Source organism: Candida dubliniensis, chromosome 2 (assembly GCF_000026945.1).
Source record: "Candida dubliniensis CD36 chromosome 2, complete sequence".
Lineage (NCBI taxonomy): Eukaryota > Fungi > Ascomycota > Pichiomycetes > Serinales > Debaryomycetaceae > Candida > Candida dubliniensis.
Window position 1 is genome coordinate 1,548,097 of NC_012861.1, and position 22,708 is coordinate 1,570,804.

The 22,708-nt window shown below is 34.8% G+C and overlaps 11 protein-coding genes across 11 annotated transcripts; 6 read left to right on the forward strand and 5 right to left on the reverse strand. All coding sequences in view use genetic code 12, as the record gives it.

The window, feature by feature from the left end:
- Window positions 1-1,020: 1,020 nt before the first annotated feature.
- CD36_21850 (ribonucleoside diphosphate reductase, putative) lies at window positions 1,021-2,205 on the forward strand (the record flags this gene model as incomplete). Its single annotated transcript, XM_002418617.1, has 1 exon — window positions 1,021-2,205. One exon carries the CDS (start codon window positions 1,021-1,023, stop codon window positions 2,203-2,205), a length of 1,185 nt encoding a protein of 394 aa, XP_002418662.1.
- A 414-nt stretch (window positions 2,206-2,619) lies between these two features.
- Window positions 2,620-3,819, forward strand: CD36_21860 (transport protein, putative; the record flags this gene model as incomplete). Its single annotated transcript, XM_002418618.1, has 1 exon — window positions 2,620-3,819. One exon carries the CDS (start codon window positions 2,620-2,622, stop codon window positions 3,817-3,819), a length of 1,200 nt encoding a protein of 399 aa, XP_002418663.1.
- A 285-nt stretch (window positions 3,820-4,104) lies between these two features.
- On the forward strand, window positions 4,105-4,446 carry CD36_21870 (v-ATPase G subunit, putative; the record flags this gene model as incomplete). Its single annotated transcript, XM_002418619.1, has 1 exon — window positions 4,105-4,446. One exon carries the CDS (start codon window positions 4,105-4,107, stop codon window positions 4,444-4,446), a length of 342 nt encoding a protein of 113 aa, XP_002418664.1.
- Window positions 4,447-4,790: 344 nt separating this feature from the next.
- Window positions 4,791-6,635, reverse strand: CD36_21880 (aldehyde dehydrogenase, putative; the record flags this gene model as incomplete). Its single annotated transcript, XM_002418620.1, has 1 exon — window positions 4,791-6,635. One exon carries the CDS (start codon window positions 6,633-6,635, stop codon window positions 4,791-4,793), a length of 1,845 nt encoding a protein of 614 aa, XP_002418665.1.
- Window positions 6,636-7,114: 479 nt separating this feature from the next.
- On the reverse strand, window positions 7,115-9,292 carry CD36_21890 (conserved hypothetical protein; the record flags this gene model as incomplete). Its single annotated transcript, XM_002418621.1, has 1 exon — window positions 7,115-9,292. The coding sequence occupies one exon, from the start codon at window positions 9,290-9,292 to the stop codon at window positions 7,115-7,117; it is 2,178 nt and encodes a 725-aa protein (XP_002418666.1).
- A 318-nt stretch (window positions 9,293-9,610) lies between these two features.
- Window positions 9,611-11,383, forward strand: CD36_21900 (conserved hypothetical protein; the record flags this gene model as incomplete). Its single annotated transcript, XM_002418622.1, has 1 exon — window positions 9,611-11,383. One exon carries the CDS (start codon window positions 9,611-9,613, stop codon window positions 11,381-11,383), a length of 1,773 nt encoding a protein of 590 aa, XP_002418667.1.
- Window positions 11,384-11,491: 108 nt separating this feature from the next.
- CD36_21910 (protein involved in RNA metabolism, putative) lies at window positions 11,492-11,857 on the reverse strand (the record flags this gene model as incomplete). Its single annotated transcript, XM_002418623.1, has 1 exon — window positions 11,492-11,857. The coding sequence occupies one exon, from the start codon at window positions 11,855-11,857 to the stop codon at window positions 11,492-11,494; it is 366 nt and encodes a 121-aa protein (XP_002418668.1).
- Window positions 11,858-13,205: 1,348 nt separating this feature from the next.
- CD36_21920 (conserved hypothetical protein) lies at window positions 13,206-15,086 on the forward strand (the record flags this gene model as incomplete). Its single annotated transcript, XM_002418624.1, has 1 exon — window positions 13,206-15,086. One exon carries the CDS (start codon window positions 13,206-13,208, stop codon window positions 15,084-15,086), a length of 1,881 nt encoding a protein of 626 aa, XP_002418669.1.
- A 113-nt stretch (window positions 15,087-15,199) lies between these two features.
- Window positions 15,200-16,615, reverse strand: CD36_21930 (prolyl aminopeptidase A, putative; the record flags this gene model as incomplete). Its single annotated transcript, XM_002418625.1, has 1 exon — window positions 15,200-16,615. One exon carries the CDS (start codon window positions 16,613-16,615, stop codon window positions 15,200-15,202), a length of 1,416 nt encoding a protein of 471 aa, XP_002418670.1.
- A 357-nt stretch (window positions 16,616-16,972) lies between these two features.
- CD36_21940 (precocious dissociation of sisters protein, putative) lies at window positions 16,973-20,890 on the forward strand (the record flags this gene model as incomplete). The annotated part of the gene is made up of 1 exon (XM_002418626.1): window positions 16,973-20,890. One exon carries the CDS (start codon window positions 16,973-16,975, stop codon window positions 20,888-20,890), a length of 3,918 nt encoding a protein of 1,305 aa, XP_002418671.1.
- Window positions 20,891-21,017: 127 nt separating this feature from the next.
- Window positions 21,018-22,520, reverse strand: CD36_21950 (RNA export factor, putative; the record flags this gene model as incomplete). The annotated part of the gene is made up of 1 exon (XM_002418627.1): window positions 21,018-22,520. The coding sequence occupies one exon, from the start codon at window positions 22,518-22,520 to the stop codon at window positions 21,018-21,020; it is 1,503 nt and encodes a 500-aa protein (XP_002418672.1).
- Window positions 22,521-22,708: the final 188 nt, after the last annotated feature.

Consider the following 22,708-nt stretch of genomic DNA (forward strand, 5'->3'; position numbering starts at 1 on the left):
ATCCAATGCCCAAGTATCTGTTAAACCTCTCATTAATTGAGAGCACTATTTGCAAAATATGCAAATACAAACGTCAAGACTTGCCGTATGGGCCATTACAATTCACCTTCTGTGCAAGTCTATGTCGTTACATATTCATTTTGTTGTGTAAAGAAACATAACTCTGTTAATATCGACAGCAATTCTATATTTATAGTTGTTGTATTGTGAAGTTCTGTAATCTAAAACATCAGATATTTCAACACATTTTACTTTTCTATCAAAAAAGAGCAAGAACTATTATGTCAGTGTAGCCTTATACTCGAAACAAAGCAAAAGACTGACAGCCTTATATTTTCTAAATAGTTTTGCTGCGATGCGTACAAATCGCAAACACCACCTGACTTGGTCAATTGACTTTGTGACGGAGATAAGAATAAGAAATTGAAGAACACCAGATCTGATATTGCGCACCGATTTAATTACACAAAAGTTAAAATTGAACCATTGGATCTTGTTGTTTTCTTGACAATTTGTGCAACTAAAGAACTCACCTGATGAAGAATTCTCTTCCGATAATTTATATTTTATCGCATTGTTTTGAAACTGGAGAAGGGGGAGGAGAGCAATGTAATTGGGGGATGGTTCTTTTGAAACCCACGCGTCGGCTTATTTTCCATTCATTGTCTTAGACGTGATTACTAATATCCATGCACTTGCAATACTCCAAACAGATAGATAGATATATATCCCATAGTGAGAATAAATCTCATGACAAGACGCGCCAGTTTGTAATAATAATAGAAACAACGGCAAAACAAAGAACCACCAGTTACTTAAGTCTTGCTCTTCCATCTTCTAATACAAAACTGTAACTATATATACGATCTGGTGAAATTTTTTTTCTATATTTTCTTTCATTTTGTCGGTATTTGTAAACTTTAAACATATAAATAAAGTGCAAAAATCCCACTAATCTAAATTTTTAAACTTTGTACTCCACTAGCATCTAAAAAAAAAAAAAAGGAAATACATTTAACAATGTCAAAAAATACAGACAACGACAAAGCAACACCTAAAAAAGTTACTGAGAAAAGCACTCCAATTATCACCAAGTCAGAACCAGATAAAACTGTTGAAAAAACTTCAGACGACAGTGAAATTGATCTTGTTGAAGTATACAAAAGACACAAAGAGTTTTTAGCCAAACATGTGGTTAACAGACGCAAGTTGAAACAAGAAGAATCTAACGAACCATTGCTTACAAAAGACAAGACGCGTCATACCATATATCCTATTAAGTATCCGGAGTTATGGCAATTCTACAAAAAGTCGTTGGCCTCGTTTTGGACAGCTGAAGAGCTTGACTTAAGTAAAGATTTGGCCGACTGGAACAATAAAATGAACGAAAATGAAAGATTTTTCATCTCCCGAGTGTTGGCATTCTTTGCTGCCTCGGATGGTATTGTCAATGAGAACTTGGTGGAAAATTTCTGTGCTGAAGTACAAATACCAGAGGCTCAACTGGTATACAAGTTTCAGATCATGATGGAAAACATCCATTCAGAGACTTATTCGTTGTTAATCGAAACATACTTCAAGGACCCAGAAGAAGCGGACTTTTTGTTTAATGCTATTGAAAATATCCCATTCATCAGAGAAAAAGCCGATTGGGCCATCAGGTGGATTCAAGACGAGGATGCTTTGTATGCTGAGAGATTGGTTGCGTTTGCTGCCGTTGAAGGTATATTTTTCAGTGGTTCGTTTGCAGCAATTTTCTGGTTAAAGAAAAGGGGGTTGATGCCAGGATTGACATTTTCGAATGAATTGATTTGCCGAGACGAAGGGATTCACACGGATTATGCCTGTTTGTTATTCTCGTATTTAAAGAATAAACCTTCTCCAGAAATCATTGAGAAAATCATTACCGAGGCTGTGACTATTGAGAAAAAATATTTCAGCGATGCGCTTCCAGTATCTTTATTGGGAATGAATTGTGACTTGATGTGCCAGTATGTTGAATTTGTTGCTGATCGATTATTAGTGGCCTTTGGAAATAAAAAGTATTACAATGTTACTAATCCATTTGATTTTATGGAAAATATCTCATTGGCTGGTAAAACTAATTTCTTTGAAAAGAGAGTTTCTGATTACCAAAAGGCCGGTGTAATGGAAAAAGTAGACAAGCAGAACGAAGAGACTGGATTGTTTGACCAAGATTTCTAAAAAAAAAAAAAACAACAACAATTGTGCTGAGTTCCTTTGGTAAATACTCATATTAATGTTATCAAACGTTTGTTTGATGGTTTTCTTATCTAGGAAATTCGAGTCGGACTTTGAGAACGGGCTTTAATAGTTTTTTTTTTTTTTTGACACTTTCTTTATTGACGGGAATCAATACCCTATCATCTTTATTCGTTCTTTCGGTTTATATTTCAATATAATGTCAGTTCTTTGATTTTTACTATTTTTTTTTTGACTCATCTTTAAATCTGTTACCCTATAAATATTGGTCTGTATGATCTATTTCACTTTAATGTAAAGCCCCATCAAAAAAGAGAAAAAAAAATATTTAAACCTTAAAAACCCCACAAATCAAAAACCAACCAAACCACCACACACCCTATACTAGCAGAACTTATGATACCAAATATAGGAAGAAGGGTGTTTCTGTTCTTAAAAGTTGAACTTATTGAAAAGTTCCATCCCGTTTTCTTTGTTTCATTTTTAGGAACAGGTATCACAGGAAACATTCTTTATGGGTTTCCTTATCCAGCACAATGGTTAGAAGTCCTTGGTATAATTTTATTTTGTCTAACAGTGTCATTATTTGTACTAGTGACAATCCTCTTGATTGTTTCTTGGATTTACTATCCGCTGAGGATATACCGATATCACATAGATCCAACATTATCTATATATTTTGCAGTATACTCTATGGGATATAACACAATTATAAATGGGATACACTTGATCACCCATGGAAAATACCCTATTTTTTTGTGGACACTCTGGTGGATTGGAGTTGCAATTGCTTTGTATAATGCCATCTTTATTTTTTTCATATCATTTTTATCAAAACTAAATAAGCATAATCTCGATGCAATCAGTGGGGTAGCTTTGATGCCTGTTGTGTGTCCAAGTGTAGTTTCATCTTCGGGTCACTTGATAGCTGTGAATTTACCCAACTCTAATTTGAAGAAAATTACAGAGATTACATGTTTAATGTTGTTGTTTGTTTCGTTGGTTTGCTTCCACGGAGTGGGGGGCTTGTATATGGCCAGACTAATTCTTAGGAAAATACCGCCAACAGACCATATATTTTCACAATTTCTACCTGTTGGTTTCACGGGCCAGTGTAGTTACAGTATAATGTTATTTGGTGCTAATATGCTTGCTTTCATTCCAGATAAAACACTAGGGCTGATGTTTTTCGTATCATCAGCACTTCTTTCGGGTTGTTTACTAGCAGGTGGCTATGTATACTTATTCCTTGCTATTGCATCTGTCTTGTCAAAAATAAGACCATTTGCCAAACATCCAAATCCAAAACATACTAGCAGCAAATTAGGGTTGATTACATGGAATAGAGGGTTTTGGGTAATGACATTCCCAATAGGTACAATGTCATTAGCTAATTTTGAGATTTCAAAAGGGCTAGATGGTCAATACAAATTGGGGTTTTTTAAAGTAATGAGCGCCATTTTTGGGGTTTGTTTATTTATGATCTGTCTAGCGAATCTTGTTGGATTGTCCTGGTGTATAGTGCAAAAGATCAAACAAGAATATCTGCAGCACAAAGTTGATACATCAATTATAGAAGTCGAGAGTAAAGTATAAGTATTCATTCTTGGTTATTTAAATAGAGGAGTATAGCATGTTTAGGTGAGGATCATAGAAGAATCATTGTAACACTTCTTGTCACAGAACCTTGGAGGATAGGGAAATATACATATTTGTCAATGTACACGACGAATATAATTTTGTTTGACACCACCACCGAATTTCCATTTTTTCCAACATTGTCGCACCGAAATTCTCAGAAATGTTCACTGATAAAGCTAACTACACCCATCCTCTTAATCTTTACTACTTAACAGTGCAATCCCCCAAGTATTATCCATAATGTCATCTGGTATCCAATCATTGTTGAAAACCGAAAAAGAAGCTGCAGAAATCGTGAATGAGGCTAGAAAATACAGAACTACACGTTTGAAGTCTGCAAAACAAGATGCTCAAGCTGAGATTGACAACTACAAAAAGCAAAAGGAAGAAGAGTTAAAAAATTTTGAAAAAGAACACGAAGGGTTAAATGAAAAGATAGATAAAGAAGCTGATGCTGAAGTTCAAAAGGAATTGACCAGCATCAAATCCACTTTTGAAAAGAAAAAGAGTGCCGTTGTTAAATTGTTAGTTGATGCTACTGTCAAACCAACACCAACCTTACACATAAATGCATCTCAATAAGTGTCATGGGAGCAAGACAATCGCCAAGAATTACAACAAAAGGTATTTAAATGATTGCCATTATAGTTGTGTTTAGAAAAAAAAAAAAAAAAATAATTGTTAGTACTTCATAGTCATAATTCAATTTGATTGATTTGTATTTTATTTTTTTATTTTTTCTTAAAACCTAATATTCAACTATATACTGAGGAAAAGTCGACAAGGCATGAGACAGTGTTATCTCTGGTCAACTAAAAGTATTACAACAAAAATTCAAATAATGCTAAATTTATGCATATCGCGGACATGTTTATTGGGAATGTCTTTCCGTTAATTAGGTTGTCAATAAGAATGAATGAAAGATTCTAAGAGCCGCCTGTAGCCAAATTCTTCAAAGCTTTGATTTTATTCCATAATCTTCCATCATAACCAGCTATATTCAAGCTTCTAACGAAATTCCATGCTTTTTTGTCATTCTCTATTGGGTAGTCTATTGGGGGAGGGATGCTTGTGGCAACTCTAAACAATCTTAATAAAGGTTTGTCCATTACCACAGATTTGGCATTACATAAGCCGGTAAGACCTTCTTCTCCACCAAATTTTCCATAACCAGACTGCTTGATACCACCAAATGGCAACTGTGCAACGTAAAAAGTTGCAAAATCGTTGATGGCAACATTGCCACTTTGCAATTGATCTGCTATTTGGTTGACCTGGTTAAAATTGCTACCAAAAATAGAGTTTCCGAGCCCAAACTCGGTTCCGTTGGCAATGTTCACTGCATCCTCAACGTCATTGGCCTTAATCATTGTCAACACCGGGCCAAAAACTTCCTCTTGGAAAATCTTCATTGTAGGATCAACATCAACCAATAATGTTGGCTCAAAATAGTGGCCCTGTGGATAATTTGGATGTTGATATTGCTTACCGCCATGAATTAATCTAGCACCTTTGCTAACGGCATCTTCAATTAGACCTTCTAATTGACTAAATCTATTGTCGGATATCATGGCACCCATGTCTATTTCATCCAATTGGTCAATATCAGAACCAAGTCTAAATGACTTGATTCTCTCAGTGAAAATTTCCACCAACTGCTCGTACACTTTTGGTAAACAAATAACTCTTTCTACACCAATACAGTTTTGGCCAGCACTTTGGAAAGTTCCTCTCAAAATCACTGACGACAAAGACTTCACATCCTTAACATCATCTAAAACAATCAATGAATCTTTACCACCCAATTCTACAACACATGGCGTCAACTGTTTCGCAGCCTGACTTACCACGTGATGGGCCACATTCTTGGATCCAATGAAAGTGATATGTGACAACCCTGGGTGTGAAACAAAGTATTCGGCATCATTGGGGAAACAACAACATAATTGTACCAAGTTTTCATCAATGTCCAATTCTTTTAAACACGTCCTAACAAATTTAATAAACCACTGTGACGACCACACAACATTTTCTGAGCACTTTACAATAATAGCGTTACCAGTGAATAAAGATGCAATCACTGGGCCCATTAAGTTATGGAAGGGGTAGTTCCACGACACGATTGAAGTTACAACACCCATTGGTTCGTATCTCACTTCGGCATTTTTCATCATTCCAATCAAAAAATTGGCAGGACCTGGTCTTTGGGATGGTCGCAATACCTTCTCACCATGCAGAATTATCCAGTTTAATTTTTCTAAGGTTACCATAATTTCACCCATTGATGCGTCTAGTTTCGTTTTACCCGAGTCTCGACAAGCTACACGAGCTATATTCTCTTGGTTTTCCAAAATAAAACTAGCCATTGTCCTCAACAATTTTCTTCGTAAATTGAAAGAAGAGGCTGCCCATTTTCTTTGAGCTTTTGATGCACTGTTTATCATTTCATCCATGTCTTCTCGTGTTGTACAATTGAATACTCCCAAATATTGGCCTGTAGCAGGACAATAGCTTTGAATTTTGTCTGGTTCATTAGGAATACTGGTCAGCGGAGGATATAATCTTTTACCTTTCCAGTGTGGTCTAGCTTCCTCTGGTATAGGTAAGGTGATTTTTACTGGTGCTTCTATTTTGTTGTAGTTGTTAGGCTGAGCAGTGATGTACTTATTGTAAACGTAATATAATACTGGAAGAATGACTCCAATGAAAAATGTAGTAGATATCTGATATTGCCATTGCCATTGTCGAAACTCAAGATCAATTGCTATCATGACTGCAAAAAAAAACCCAAGCTGAAAATGTTTACTTTTTAGGTTTAGTTAGCCCGTTTTCTTTCAATATACAGCTTTGTAATGAAAATAATAACTATATAAATATTATAAAGTTTCCGGATTATCTAATTTTTTTTTTCTTTTTCTTTCTTCTCTGTCACCTTTGCGTTTGGTGATCGTTAATATTTTTTTTTTTTTTTTCTCACATTTTTTAGCATTGTTATTAAGAAGTATATACGATCGGAAAACTGTTCTGTTGATATTTGCGTACTATAAAACAAAGTTTCATTTAATGTCGTTTTCAGGGACTCTTAGGTTCTGGGACTATGCTACAAACTTTGAGTTTTGTTTATTTCTATTCTATTAAGGTATACTAGTGTTATATTTGTTTTCACGTTATTTTTTGGTAGTATCAAGTGCTTGCTCTGGCTTGCTCTCCCTGCTCTCCTCAACGCAACAATTTAACGCATACATGCAACTTAGTCTTGTTGGTTCTCGGCCTCTTCCACGTTCTGTAATTCAAGCCCTCTGACTATTTCGTCAAAATTCCCTTCTTCAGCTGTTCGGCTCTGAATAATAGTTCCTAACAAGTTTTGATCGACATAGTCTAGTAAATGATCAACAATATTCTCATCTTTTTTCAGTAACCCCATTAGCACAGGTTGCTCCTCATCTTGCTTTGGGGGTAATATATCGTACTCGAATATATCATTTCTGGACCAAAGCTGTTGTGGCAACTTTGCCATAATTTTGTTTTCACTAGACAAAATAGCAAATCTAAGTAAATTAAATGGCGCATTATTTGATTCCTTTTTATTATCTTTGAACCCCAAAGTGCCTAAAATTGAAGAAAAAACACCATTCTTTGTGTTTTGCAATTTCCAATCTGAGAATAAATTTTGTAATTCATCATGCAAAAATTGTCTATGGGACTGATCATTCCACATAATCGCACACCTGACCAAATAAGTTTCCGTAGCAATTTCAACCTCAGTATCTATTTTGAAGGAGGCTTCACTGATTGATGAATCATTAGATAAACCTATTTGCTGATAGAGTTTGTATGCCGTGTATGGATGAGCTTCAAAAGCTTTTCTTAATGCCACTCTGGCTTTTTCCACTTGATTTAGTTTTAAATAAGCTAGCACAGTAGAAAAGGCAATACCTGGTGTATACCATCTGGCATAAGTAGTCACCAAAGGTGATTCGGCAAATCGGACCATGTATTTCCACTCTTCACTCATTAAAGCATAAAAATCAATAAAATATCTCACACCCAAGGGATCTTCTGCCGGACTTAAACTCAACAAAAGCTTGCAGTACGCTAAGGCAGTGTAGAATGTGGATCTTTCACCAAGCGCAGTAATGTACCTAAACAAACACAAATAAAATTGACGATTCATAAACCGCTCATACGGCAATCTTGCCAACCCATTTGACGCTTGGTATAACAATTCGTGAAATCCTTTATGGAGTGAACGATCAAATGCAAAAAGTGCTCTCTCAACCAATGCATTACTTGTAGATTTATTATCTCCTTGTCTTAGCAACACCATAGCAACTTGTAATAGAGTTTCCACATGGTATGGGTATTGTTGCAATTGCTGCATTAATGACTCGGGATCTGGAGACATTACCACGCTAGCATAAAATCGAGTGTTTGCAACACGTTCTTTGATATTGTTGATTTTAGAGAATTGAAAATACTTCACACCCAAATCCACCTCTTTATTTACTTTTAATTGAAGCTCCTCTAAACTGGCCGTGTCTTCTTTATAATCCAAAAACTTAACATAGTCGTCTGGTTTAATCTCTTCCATGTTTAAGGGCTTCAAAGTTGTTGGTAGCCAGTCATCTCTAATCTTGGAGAATAGCAACTTTCTTGTTGTGCCTGGAATACCGCGACGATCTTTCCCACCCCAGCCACGAGTTAATTTAGCCAATCTTTTGAATTGTTGCAACATTTCTGGAGATATACCCATGGATGTCGTTGAGTTGGCATCTTCAATTGTATTCATAGATAAATTTCCAAATAAATTCTTATACTCATTATCTTGATCCAAAGTACCCACTGATTTAATTGACAAAAAAGATAAAGATTGTTTCAAACGATTTGTAGTAAATGCTTTAAAATTAGAGTCGTAGTCAGGATTAGGTGTGGTTATTTCGTCTAATTCTTCCTCAAAATCATACACGCTTACTGAGGTTGTTTGGTTCGTAACTGGCAGTGTCGTTGCTTGATTGTCTTTTATTCTCATCTGTTCTAATATCTTATCAAACTCTTCGTCACCATATTCGTCGACTATCTTATTTTGCTGATTCTTTTTATTCGTTGTTGTCTTCTTCTGTTGTTGCTTCTTTTTGTTATTCTTATTTTTTTGCTTCTTCGAAGATTTAGTATGTTGTCCTGATGTTGAATGGGTATTCCCTGTAGGCTCATCCCCTTTATTATCACTTTCAGAATTTATATCAGGATCTTCCTCGTCCTCGGTTTCATTGTCATCGTTTAATAATGCAAATGCATTCACTTTTGGTTTAGAAATTAGACCATCTTCAAAATCCGAATCGTCTTTGCCATTTCTTTCTGGTTCTGGAGATAGAGACAATTCATTTTCCAATTTTCGTCTTTCCAATCTTCTTAATGCTCTAGAACTCATTGCTGTCAAACACTAAAGCAATAAAACGAAATTTCCCGATTTTTTTTATTATTGTCGATATGTGAAGAAATTAATACATAAGCATATTTTTTTTTTTTTTTTTTTTTTTTTACTTTTATTAGCGAGCATCTTTGAAAGTTGCCTAAGTTGATGTGTGCACTTTTTTTCTTTTTTTTTTTCTCTTTTCATTTTCCAATTTTTTTTGAAAACATTTTTGGTTGCAAATTTTTATTCAATTTAGAAACTACACAAACTAGCCATATATAATTGTGACAACAAACTTATAGCAACTACCAAGGGGTCCTAAATATAGTTTACATGGTGTACAATACTATTAGCCAACCATACCTTCAACAGGGACAAGACATCTATAATTCCTGTAATCAGCTGTCTGTGTCCGATGTGACAACTGTCAGAGATTCAACCAGTCCTAATTTCAAAACCCTACCGCCAATAAATTTAAAAGACAGCACTACACATATTCCCGTGAAAATCAATTTCCTGTCAAATACAATTTCTCCACATATTCCAGACTCGCAAATTACAAATACACCGACAACAATAACTGATGTAGTATCTCCGCAACCGTACTGTTCGTATTCACCACAAGATCAGACTAGAATTGCCATACAGAAAAATCTAAAGCTAGCAATGGAAGAAATCAAAAGAACTGAATCACAATACCTATCTAACTTGAAAACTTTGAAACGAGATTATTTTGAGAAATTAATAGAAGACATAAATTTGGAAGTGCCGGTTCCAATAAAAATTGTGTACAATATTCTAGCTGAATTAATACAGTATCACGACAAAATGACAAAACTATTTGAAAGAGTAGATGATATAAACATTTTAAAACAATGCGAGGATTATTGCTCAATAATAGCTGAAAACGGGATCAATCTTTTTTGGTATAAGTGGTATTGCTCGCAGCACCAGATAATACAAGAACTGTATCACGAATTTTCTCAACAAAGTGACGGGTTGAAATCACAGTCGAATTGGAGGCAATTTGTTTTCAGAACTTGGTTTACTGGCTGGCAAAAGTTTTTTGAAAGCCAGCAAGGTGTCGGGTTAAAAAAGGACTTTTCATTGATGTCTCTACTACAGCGACCAATTGATAGAATAACAAAATACCGACTATTTGTTGAGACTATTTGTAAAAACTGTACTAAATTAGGTCATGAAACCACTAATATTCAAATCAATTTTGCAAGAATCTGCAACCAATTAAATCAAATCAATCGAAACACAGAAGATAGAGGCATACACAAAGACTTATTCGAATTGATAGACTTCAACACAATAACCTACCATGAGATGCAAATTGATTTCCAGTTTTTTGGAATCCCGTATCTATTTGGAACTTGTTGGGCAGTTTATGTTGAAAATAAAGTCCCCAAAGGTCATAATCTACCGATTCTATTGTTCAAAAGTCATTTGATTTTGATTGAGTACTGTGGTTACTCTAAACGAAGAAAATTTGAACCCAAATTTGTCATTCCTGTGATCAAGTGTCATTTAGATTTGGAATCAACAACTTCTTCCTACGGACTACATACAACTTACCCACATTGCCTTAAACTTCTGTTTGAGATAGGTCTTTGCAACTACGAACTACTACTTTGCTGGCTCACCAAAAGTGATTACGACATTTGGTGTGAGGAATTAACGGTAATAGTTTGTTTTGTAAATGGAAGTCATGTATTGCCAAAACCGACAACAACTGAAACAACCCAATATTTGTATAAATTACCCACTAGCTTGTCTCCCTATGATATAAACACAAATTTTGATTCATTCACGATTTTACAAGGTAATTGCTACTTTAAACAATGCTTACTAATAAAAATTGTTATCGACAAAGTTCTAACGAAATTGTTGCATATAGAGAACACAGACACCACCCACAACTTGAGAACAACCAATTATGAAGACAAGGAATATAAAATCATTTTCGAAAATAAACCTTTAGTCACAAACGAAAGGTTTTTCAGAGCATCGATAAGCAAAGGCTTGCGCATATATTCGATTCAGGAATCAGAGGATAAATTTAAAGACTTTTTCCACAATTGGCAAATAAAAACTTAATAGAAATAAAGTTGAATTTTGGCACTAGTTTTTATTTATGAAAATGCAGTATATAAAAATATGAATCACCTTCCAATTAAGAAATACGACACTCAAAAATGAAACAACTTAATTAGCAGCATCTCCATTACCTATACTATCGTTGTGAGATCCACCTATTTCCCCAATTGCACCTGTATTGGATTTATCTTCACCTTTTTCAAGAATTATCTTGATAACTTGATCTGCGTTTGAAGTTTTAAATTCGTTTTCCAAATCCAGTTTAGCAGCTTCATCTAAAATCCCCTCAGCACCTCGTTGCCTATTAATAAACACTTTAAAAATTGAAACCAAATCAATTATAGGAATGGTGGATGATCCCTTGGAACTAAATTCCCTCTTATATTTGGCCAACAAATCAGCATTATCAATGAAAATGACAAAATCATTTTCAGCACCTTTGTAGAATAATTTGTGTGGAGAAGTTTTAGCCATGGTGTTTTTTTTTTTTTGTTATTGTTTGCTAGTTTATAATTTTAGGAATTGAATAGAATATTGAAATATGAACAAGGGAGGAGAAATGAAAGAGAATTTATACCACAAGACAATACGGGATGCTCAAGAAATAAATAAATTAATAGCAATTATTCAAAATTTCTTCAGGGTGGAGTGACAAGCGCAAACAAAGATCTCAAGCAACAAAAAGCTGACAATAGTTCAACAATAACACATAATAGATTATATAGCAAACTTAAAAAAAAAAAAAGTAGTGAGGGCTTTTCAAGTATTGTTACATCATTAAATATTAATTCTTTGTTGATGTACTACAAAATGCAATTATCATTGGAACCACTGTTTGTCTAAGAAGAGCAAATTGCTTTGCATCTTTTGCACCTCAAAGACCACTTCGTTAGTACAATAGAGGATTGTTTTGTGTGCCAGTGAGTGAGTGTGACGTAACAGTTGAGAAACTTGGTTGCTTGTGTTCCAAAAAAAAAAAAAAAAAAAAAAAAACATAGCCAATCGCCAAAAGCCAGCCACAACAGAGAGATCTTTAATGATACTAGGGTAGTTGCACTTGTTGGTTCCACAATTGAAACCTACATTCAGCGAAAAGAACCTATGTTAAATGGAAAATTCACGGGGCTACCAACTGTGTTGTGGACTTTACTGGGTGGCAAGAATCTAACGTAACAATTATACTGGTTACTCCTTTTTCTCTTGTCTTTCCCCTGCTTTCTTACTAGTTGTGGTCTAGAGAAAAGTCTCTAAACTTCTGTGGAGGCAGGTAATTGCCACAGCAAGACAATTCTGAATCGTTCTTCTTCTTGATTATGACCAACGCCTTATACTATGTAGATTGTACTAAAATATGTGTTTTGTTGAGACTAATTGTATTTTTAAGTTCCATGCATAATCCGAATAGAGGATTTATATAATCTCAAATTTCCCAACTCCAGTGCTGCAGTTGGATTTTTACTAGTTCAATATCAACGATTATCTACTCGAAAATACTAAACACTCTTTTTTTTTTCATTTCCCTTTTATTTTATTCTTGGTCACGTTATTTCGTCCTATTCAAATAGTTTATTATTATTTTTGGTTTTCGCTTTTCCCGTGTGTTCCTGTCCTTCCTCACATTTTTGCTTCCACGCGCAGCTTATTATTAATCCACTTTACTACGATGGTCCTTAATGGTAATTGACTTTCCAACCCTGTTGCCACATATTAAATACTATTTTAGTATTTGCATTTGATCATTATTTTTTTTTTTCTTCTTCTTTGGAATAATCGCTTTCTTTTTCTACCCCTCCCAACTTACTATTAACTGGTAAACACAACGATGGTGGTGGAGCAATTGAAAAATAATATTGTTCTGATATCGTCTAATATCGGAACTCATATTAAAGATGGGTATAAGTACACTGAATCAGAATTCAAAAATATATCTTACAACATTAAAGACACCGTTACATTCCACACCAGAGATTACAATAAAGATGACGAGCTTATTGAAATATACTACCACGATATCAAACAATCTATTTCCGGTTTGAAGTACATCACATCGCAAAATCACCATTTGTGCAAGAGTTTCCTACCACATGTGCTCAGTCTGAATATTAAAATTATTAAAGGATTTATCAACTTGATTGGCCAAGACTCTTTGCGTTTTGATAAAATCAATGAGTATTACCAAGAATTTGATTTATGGCAAGCAACACAAGAGATCCCCCATGTACATCCAAAGGAAATGCAATTTTTGAATGAATCAATAAATGAAGAATTGAGCAACTATTTGGTCACGGTGGAGAATCTAAAATTTGATTTGGAAAACAACTGGGAAGCATATGATGAATCTCTCAAATACAGAATCGATGAAATGAAGAAATATTTGAAAAAAGCCTTGAAATTGATTAAAAAGCGTAATATGAAAAGAACAGAACAGGATCATTTACATCGCAAAATTGAGAAATTGAACCAGAAAGCGATTCCATTAGATGAGAAAGATAATGCCAAACTCGAGAAATTAGAAACTACATATCAAACAGTTGATGCTGCATTTAACAGTTTGAATAAAAGATGTGTTGAATTATTGCCTAACATAGTTTCATTTCTTGATGAGTTTGTTGAAAATATAACTAAAATGATATTGTGTCAACAATTGGAGACATATAAAAAGCTAACTGATACTTTCCAATATTTTACAGAGTTTTATGGATTGATTGCAGAGATTGAACCGCAATCGTACACGGAAATAATAGACGATTGGGAACTGAACAGTACTGCGACAAGGTTGCAGATAGAATCTCTTCTTACAATTGTGCACGACAAACAACCGGAGTTACTTGATAAGGAGATTAATGATGAAGATTCGCTGCTGAACTATTACAAATTTTGGCGTAATATGAGTAATAAATTTGTTGAAAAGAAACACGTCGTGAGTACAAAAGATAAGGTAAATGGAATATTCAATGATTCACTAGAAATAGATCCCTTGGTGGCATACAAACAATACCAAGATCCATCCATGAACCTATCTGAAACGTATCATCCACGGAAATTAATCGATGAGGAAGATATAAAGGTGCCTGTGGTACCGAAGAAAGATGGCCCTGAATTACCTCCAAGATCTAACACAGCTATTATGAGGCATTCGGTACTTGTCTCACCAATGTCCTCTGCAGGCGCCTCACGTTTATATTCTATTTCTACAGACTCTATGGACTCCATCCTGTTATCGGATTTTGAGGATGAGACTGCAACGGTGATGTCAGAAGCTTCGTCAATTAGCTCTATGTCAACAGGGACTGCTTCCTACTCGAACCAAGATTCATCTGATACTAAATTAAGAAGAATATACAACAGCAGTAAAAATGATATTAAAGAAAGTCCAATCACAAACAGACCAGTTCAATATGACACTTTCACGTTTGAAAAGCCCATGAGTTTGACATACAAGTTGAATTTGATACAACATTTTTTCGAAAAATTGGACATTCACACCGATAATAAAGTTTTGAAAACTGCAAAATATGATTTCAATGGCAGTGAACCTGGCGATTTGTCATTTAAACAGGGCGATAGTATTGAGATTCTATTAGATTTCCAGAATATTGATACATTGTATCATTCAGACGAGCTAAATTGGTTGATCGGAGTCTCCAGAGTAGATGATGATAACTACAGAATTGGATTTGTACCTAATAACTATGTTGAGTAAATGTAACTACATACTATATCTATTTTGTTACTATTTTTTTTTCCCCTCTCTTTATCGTCTTCCCAGTTTTCTAAATGTTGTGCCTGTTTGTTGTTTTGATATTGCATTACTCATTAATCTATTTCTCTGTCGAGTAAATCAAATAATGAAGACAAAATAGTTTCAGGATCTTGTCCTAACCCATTATGAAAGTACTCATTAGTGATGAATTGTCTTAAATTTCCACGAGGGATTATTTCTTGTTTGACTTTTCTTGTTATTTCAAAATCGACATATTGGTCATCAAAGTAGGTGGCCGCAACAATTGGTACTTTATCCCAGGTGATAGTTTTCAAAACTTTGGGATCATAAATGACTGACCATTCAGAAAGTTCATGTAAAGCATATGCTAGCTCTTTAAAGGGTCTCAATTCGCTGTAATCGTCAAACATGGACTTGTATACCATCTCCCCAGTAAAGAAAATTCGATCCTTGTTCAAAGTAAACAATTTTTCGTTTTCCAGGGTATATCTCAACCGATCCGCAGTCCAATTGCTCTTAAAGTTCTGATTACAATAGATCGCCTCTTGAAACAAAGCATAAATCACATTTGTTTCGAAGCCTAAGAATTGTTGAATGGTGTTTAACAAATCATAAGTTGGGTACCCAAACAAGTCCAAATCGTAATCAAATTTACTGACAATAAGATGAATACTGTCTGTGCCACCTGTGCCACCAAATCTTAAACCCAATTGTTGAAATCTCTCAACAGATAAATTACCACCATTAGGTAAAGTAACCGTATTGGTATGCAAGTATTCACAAATCCTAACGACTTTACTTTGGTCTCTAGGGTACTTGTCATAGTAGTGCAAATTTCTTTCAATTGTTCTTTGATATGTTGCCCTGTATACATCATCTGCTTCAAATTGAACAGGTGGCACACCTCCTGTAATAATAACTTCACTAATAGATTCTGGGAACAAAGACAAATAAGTGAAACAGCAAAACCCACCATAAGATTGACCCATTATTGACCACTTGTGATGATTTCCAATCAAATCCTTTCTAATTTGCTCTAAATCACGAACTATTGAGTCAGCACGGAAGTTTAAAATGAATTTCAATTGAGTGTCCACTTCAAAATTCCCATACTCTTTTAAAACCAAATCTCTAAATGTATTGACTTCTAAAGGAGTACTTAAACCAGTGCCTCTTTGATCTAGGTAAACAATCTGATATCCTTTCTCCAATAGAACTTTGGTTTTCCCCAGATTGGATGTAGGAACTGGACATGGGAACCCAGGCCCACCTTGCAAATAAACAATTAGCTTTGGTTTTTCAGGTAATAAGACTTTTTCAAAACCCTCTTTTTCATTGTGCAAGTTCTTATCAAATTTAGAAGTAATGGTAATAGCTACCTTAATAGTGGAGGAGGACGACGACGACGACGATTGTAAATCAGTGTAGTTTAAAGGTAACTCATACACAATTCTTTGATTCACAATATCCTTTAATCTAAAATAATCAATTATTTTACTAGTAACCATGGAAGTCAATTCACAAATTTAATGGTGTAGGTATTAACAATAGTGTTGTGTGTGTGCGTATGTATGTGGCTTATTTGACGACCAACAGATTTTAGTTTTAGTACTAATTTTTTTTCGGTTGAATTAGTTTTCTTAGGATTGTCCCGTCAATAATTCAATTTGGCATTGACACGACCACACGTAACGCGTAAAAATAAAAAAATAAAATTTTGAAAATGATTCTATTTGTTTATTATTCCCTCTCTATTCTTTTTTTGTTGCTTCTGTTTTTGTTATAACTTTTACTGTTGCTTTCTGAATCTTGATATATTCGGTTATTTCATTTGAATTTTGGATAATAAAAGGGTAAGAATTCTAATGATGGTAACGAAAAGCAGAGTTTCAAGAAGCGTGGATGCCGTGTCTTTAAAATTTGACAAATCAATTTTGCCAACAGTTAAATCCCAGATTTCGAATAAAGAATTGATAAATAGATTGATTGCTTTGCATGATGAATTATCCAATATTGACGACTCGAGTGTAAACTTATCGAATTACACAACTGATTTGGTGAACAAGAAATTGCTTAGTCACACAAGCTTGGGGGTTCAGGCTTACTTATGTTGTTGTCTTTCGGATATTCTTCGTATATTTGCTCCGAATGCACCTTATTCCGACCAACAATTGTCGGACGTGTTTAAGCTTTTCTTCAAGCAGTTTTCGAGATTATCTGCTAAAAAAGATGACCCCTTTTATCAGCAACATGTTTATCTTTTAAAACGATTGGCTGAAGCTAAATCGACCATTATTATAACTGATTTACCTGATCTGGAATCATTGATTGTCAGCATCTTCACCACATTTTATAATTTGGCAGTAAAAGGATTCCCCATAGAGCTTGAGACCATAATAACAGACATTTTGTCTGAAGTATTGTCTGAAGCCGAAGTTGTTCCTCATCAAATATTGCAATTGATTTTGCAAAAATTTGCTAATCACGACCCTAGTAAATTATTACTGAATAGTGGTATAACAAGTCCTGAATTCAACCTTTCGTTGTCAATTTGTGAAAATAATATAGACAGAATGTCGCGTTTGGTGGCTCAGTATTTTTCAGAAATACTTTATGATAACACCAATAACATCGAAGAAGAAACACTTGACGATGATAAAAATAAGCTGAATTCGAAATCTCATACCAAATTTTCACAAGCCATGGATATTCTAAAGAAAGTGCACCATTTGTCAATACAGTTATGGAAGTTCATTCCTAGTGTATTATCATCCGTTATGGCACTTATAGATGATGAACTAAATGCTGACGATGAAAAAGTGAGAATATTGGCTACAGTTACAATAGGGCAAATGCTAGGTTCACCAGTATATCTCTCAGCTTCAACAAATGTTAACTTTTTTGTGACTTATAAACAAACATGGAATAATTGGTTAAAGAAAACATCCGACGTTTCTTCAAACGTAAGAAGCAAGTGGGTTCAACAAGTACCAAGTATAATTTGTTCCAATAACTATACAACCACAGAGATTAATCAAATGTTGTCAGCTTGTGTGCACAAATGTCTTGTCGATACAGAAGAAAAAGTAAGAGAAGCTGCTTGTGTATGTTTAAGTGAAGTTCCTTATCAACAATTCATAAGTAAGATGGCTACAACAGAGTTGGTCAACACGTTATTTAAATTGACAAGAGAAAAACACGCCTCTATTCGGAAACTTTCAATTAAAATTTTGGGTTCTTATTATGCTAGTTACATGAAAGCTGAGAAGAATATGCAGTCTGAAATTGAGACTGAATTGAAGGATTCAATTTTGAGTATTCCCAATCAAATATTGTCATTGGTATATATCAACAATAAAGAAATCACTACATTGGTAGATTTGGCTGTTTTTGAAAACATGTTGCCAATTTTAGATATGAATACCGAAACCGGTGTTGAAAGATTGGTCCAGTTTTACCGTGTTTTAGATGCTAAAGGGAAAGAGGCTTTTATTGCAATTAATAAAAGACAGCAACGGATTTCTAAAGTATTATTGATATATATTGAACTATCGGAGGTATACAATAAGGGTGACAAGCTGGAAAACAAGGACAGCAGTGGTAATGATGGCACCAACGAAATAATTTTGAAATTAGATAAAATCATTGAGTGGCTATGTGTGTCGTTTCCTGAAGGATGGAATTCTTCATACTGCTTTGAAAGATTTTATAAATTGGATCGTGCTAGGTTTTTCCATTTGATTAAAGTTTGCATTTCATCAGAGTCTGATCTCGTCACAGTTAAGAACTCGATGAAAGAATTACTCAACAAATTATCTGATTCTAAAAATATCAGACTAGAAAATGAAAGAAATACAGTAACCACTACTGAAATGACTGAAAACTTTAAACTTTTATTGTTGAGAGCCTCACCTATTTTTTACAACCGTTCCATTGTGGAAGGGTTAATCAAATATTCCAAGCAAGGTGAAAATGACTACTATTCTTCCGCAAATGAAATATTGGAACAGATTTCATCCATAATTCCTGATGTCTATAAATCGCACTTAAGAGCGTTGTCAAATTTAGTAATTGATAAGGGTGAGCAGTCAACAAGCAAATCTAATGCTTTGAAAACAGTGTATCATTTTGTGAAAAAGTATCCAGATTTATTCCCACAAGAATTTTCATTCATTGAATCTTTGAAAAATTTGGCAATAAATGGTACACCAGAAGAGGCAAAATATGCAATCAAAATAATTGGATTAAACGATAAAAAAGAAGTCTATTGTGGAGGGATTATGGATTCCATTTATCCATTAGACTTGGAAAGTACAAAACTTGCTACATGCTTAAGCTCAATCGCGGAAATATTTGTTGTTGACAGATTGGCAATTCTGGATAAGGAAAATGAATTGACTCCACTTGTTATCAAGGAATTTTTTTTGAAAAATAGAAACCTCGAAAATTACAATGTAAATGATAATACATGGATTACCACTACTGACTTGGACAACCATCCTACTTTATACGAAAAGTTGATTGCTATAAGATTGTTGGTTAATAATTTAAAGAGCCTAGATAAGACAGATTTGTCTGAAAAGGCAAAAGAAGAAGCGAAACAGAAAGCATTACCTGTAATCAAATTGTTAATGTCATTTATTGGAAATAATGGAGAAATAATCAACAAGAATGATCCATCTTGGCCTACGCCAGAATCGTATAGACTGAGATTAAGATTGGCAGCTGGTTTATATATGTTGAAATTGGCCAAAATACCCGTTTATAGTGAAACTATGTTACTGGCAAGTATAAGGCGATTAACATTTTTGTTGAATGATGAAGACTACAATGTGAGAGCTAAGTTTCTCAATAGTTTGCAGGGAAAATTGGCAGATGAGTTGATATCAGAAAAATTTTTGGCAATTGTGTTTTTCAGTGCTTTGGAACTGAATTTTGAACTCAAAAATGATGCTACAATGTGGATTTCAGCAATGTTCAAACGTTTGGAGTCTAGAAAGAGTATCAAATTTGAAAAATCATTGGTTAGACTAATACATATTTTAGCCCACCATGAGCAGTTTTTGCTGTTGCTAAAAGGTGGGAATGATGACGATAAATTGGCTTCATATAACTATGCTGCCAGGTTGTTGATTTTTTATGTTCAGTTGATTGCTACTCAGGAAAACGTTTCTTTATTGTATTATTTTGCTAGTCGAGTCAAACAACATCGTGATGCCACGATAGCCACAGTGGATTATGAAGCCGAAAAGCCAACTGAACAGATTTTGAATTTGTACAGAATTGCTGAGTTGGCACAATTGGTGATCAAGACGTATGCTGATGGCAAGAATTGGCCAATGCAAACCTGGCCAGGAAAACTCAAGTTGCCACTGGATATCTACGCACCAATGGCTTCATCTAAAGAAGCGCAAGCTGTTGTCACTGAAATTTATATACCCGAAAAACTTCAAATTGAATTACTTGCCATCATCAATAAGAAAATGCGTACTGGAACTATTATAAAGAATGTGAACACAACATCTGTTGCACCTAGATCCCGCCAGAAACGATCAAAGAAGGTTAGTAGAGTGGAGCCTTCGAAAAGAAAGAAAAAGCTGGCTGTTTCTGAAGCAGTTACCTTTGAACTGAGACGTAAAAGTTCTCGTAATACAAACAAAGTGAACTACAAAGATCAACTTCTGTCAGAAGATGAACTGGATGGGGAGGACAAGGATCATTTGCATGAGGATGAAGTTGGTAATGACAACGATGACGATGGAATTGATGAGTTTAGTATTTGAGAGTGTATACTTTGAGTTGCTACTTTACTTCAGTTTATTTAATACCTATGTAACTTTTCTAAATTGTATAGTGGCATTATTAAATGGCTAATACTAGATTAATGCATAAAAGCGATTTATGTAATACTTAATATTCCATTGCCTTTAGTGATTGGATTCTTCCTTTCGTGACCCATTCTTCGCCCATAATTGATAATCTGGCACCAGATGGGAACTTCTTCGAAGCCACGGCGTTTGTTAGTTGGACAGCAACAACGTACATTAGTTTCTGGCTTTGCTTACCGTAAACAGGTAAGAAACTTGCACCGGCCGCCTCCCACCAATTTCCCAAAATTGTGAAATGGGTATTGATTAGCATGTTTACTGGTAAATTGGCCGTTCTAGCCAAAAATTGCCATGCCGACTCAAACGAATACAAAAGTTTCTGTGATCCATGGTTAGTAATGGTAGTCATGGCGGCCCAAACGCTGACAATGCCACCCATTCTTTCATCATATTTCGTTTCTTCTTCCCATTTGCTGCCATCAGGACGTTTCCAGCCCATCCTCTCTCTACCCTCTTCTGAGTCAATGGAACAATTATACCCTATGATATATGGACACTTTTTTATAAATCTTGCGTTCAAATAATATTCAAATTCTGGAAATGTCTGTAATAGTGCGTATGCTAGTTTAGCTAATGGAACAGCTGAATTTGGTCGAACGATAACTTCGGTTTCTGCTTGATCTATTATTGCTTTTGCAGTGAAATTTAATACCCATTTAAATGCCAAGGCATTGGACTCGACTGCTTTGATCAAGGCTATTACTTCTGTACTTATTCTATTAAATTGAGATAATGAGCTGGATAATTGACCAAATTTAGGATTGATTTTTCTTTTGTACTGGTTAACTTGTTTCTTCAAGTCGGCGTTTTCATTTAATTTCAATTTCACGTTGTTCTTTATATCTTGTATATCTTGTTTGTACTTGTAAAAGGTTTTCTCAATTTGATTATAGTTTGTAGTAAAGCGCAGCTCCTTTTCTTTCTTCTTCTGCTCTAACAATTCTTTTTCTCTTTGAATTTTCAATTCTGCCTCTCTCCTCTTTCTAACTTCTTCTTCCTCTTTACGTTTACGCTCCTTCTCCTCCTCCTCCTCTAACCTCCGTTTCCTTTCTTCTTCTTCTTTCCGTTTCCTTTCCTCCTCTTCCTTACGTCTCCGTTCTTCTTCCTCACGGCGTCTGCGTTCCTCTTCTTCACGGCGTCGTCTTTCTTCCTCCTCTCTTCTCTTTCTCTCTAGCTCTAGACGTATTCGTTCTTTTTCTCTTCTGATCAATTCCTCCACTTGGCTATTTTGAATTCTTAGTTGACTATCAAAATCCTGAATTAAATGTGTTATGTTTGCATCTGCTTGAGCTTCGCGAGATCTCATTTTTGAGTGCAACGTGTCAAGTCTATTATTGATCTCATTTCTCTTGGAATTTATGAACTCTAAGGTGTTTTCATCTATATCATTGTAAGTTTTTCTGAAAATATCGTTGAAAGTATTCTTGGGTCGTGAAGGTTTAATTAATGATAATGTAATTTGATTTGCCGGTTTAAGTGACACATCTACGGCCACTTCAAAATTGTCTGGTAAGCCAAATTTCATAATGTATGCTCCTTCCGTCGTTGATTTTCAGCACAGATACAACTGTCTACTTCTTATGAGCAAGCGTTTTGAACGATTCAAATACTAGTATTATATATTCCTTGGAACTAGGCAAGGGAAGAGATTACTATGGAAAGAAAAAAAAGAAAGGATTCAAAACATCTTTAACAAAGTTGGTCGTGTGAATA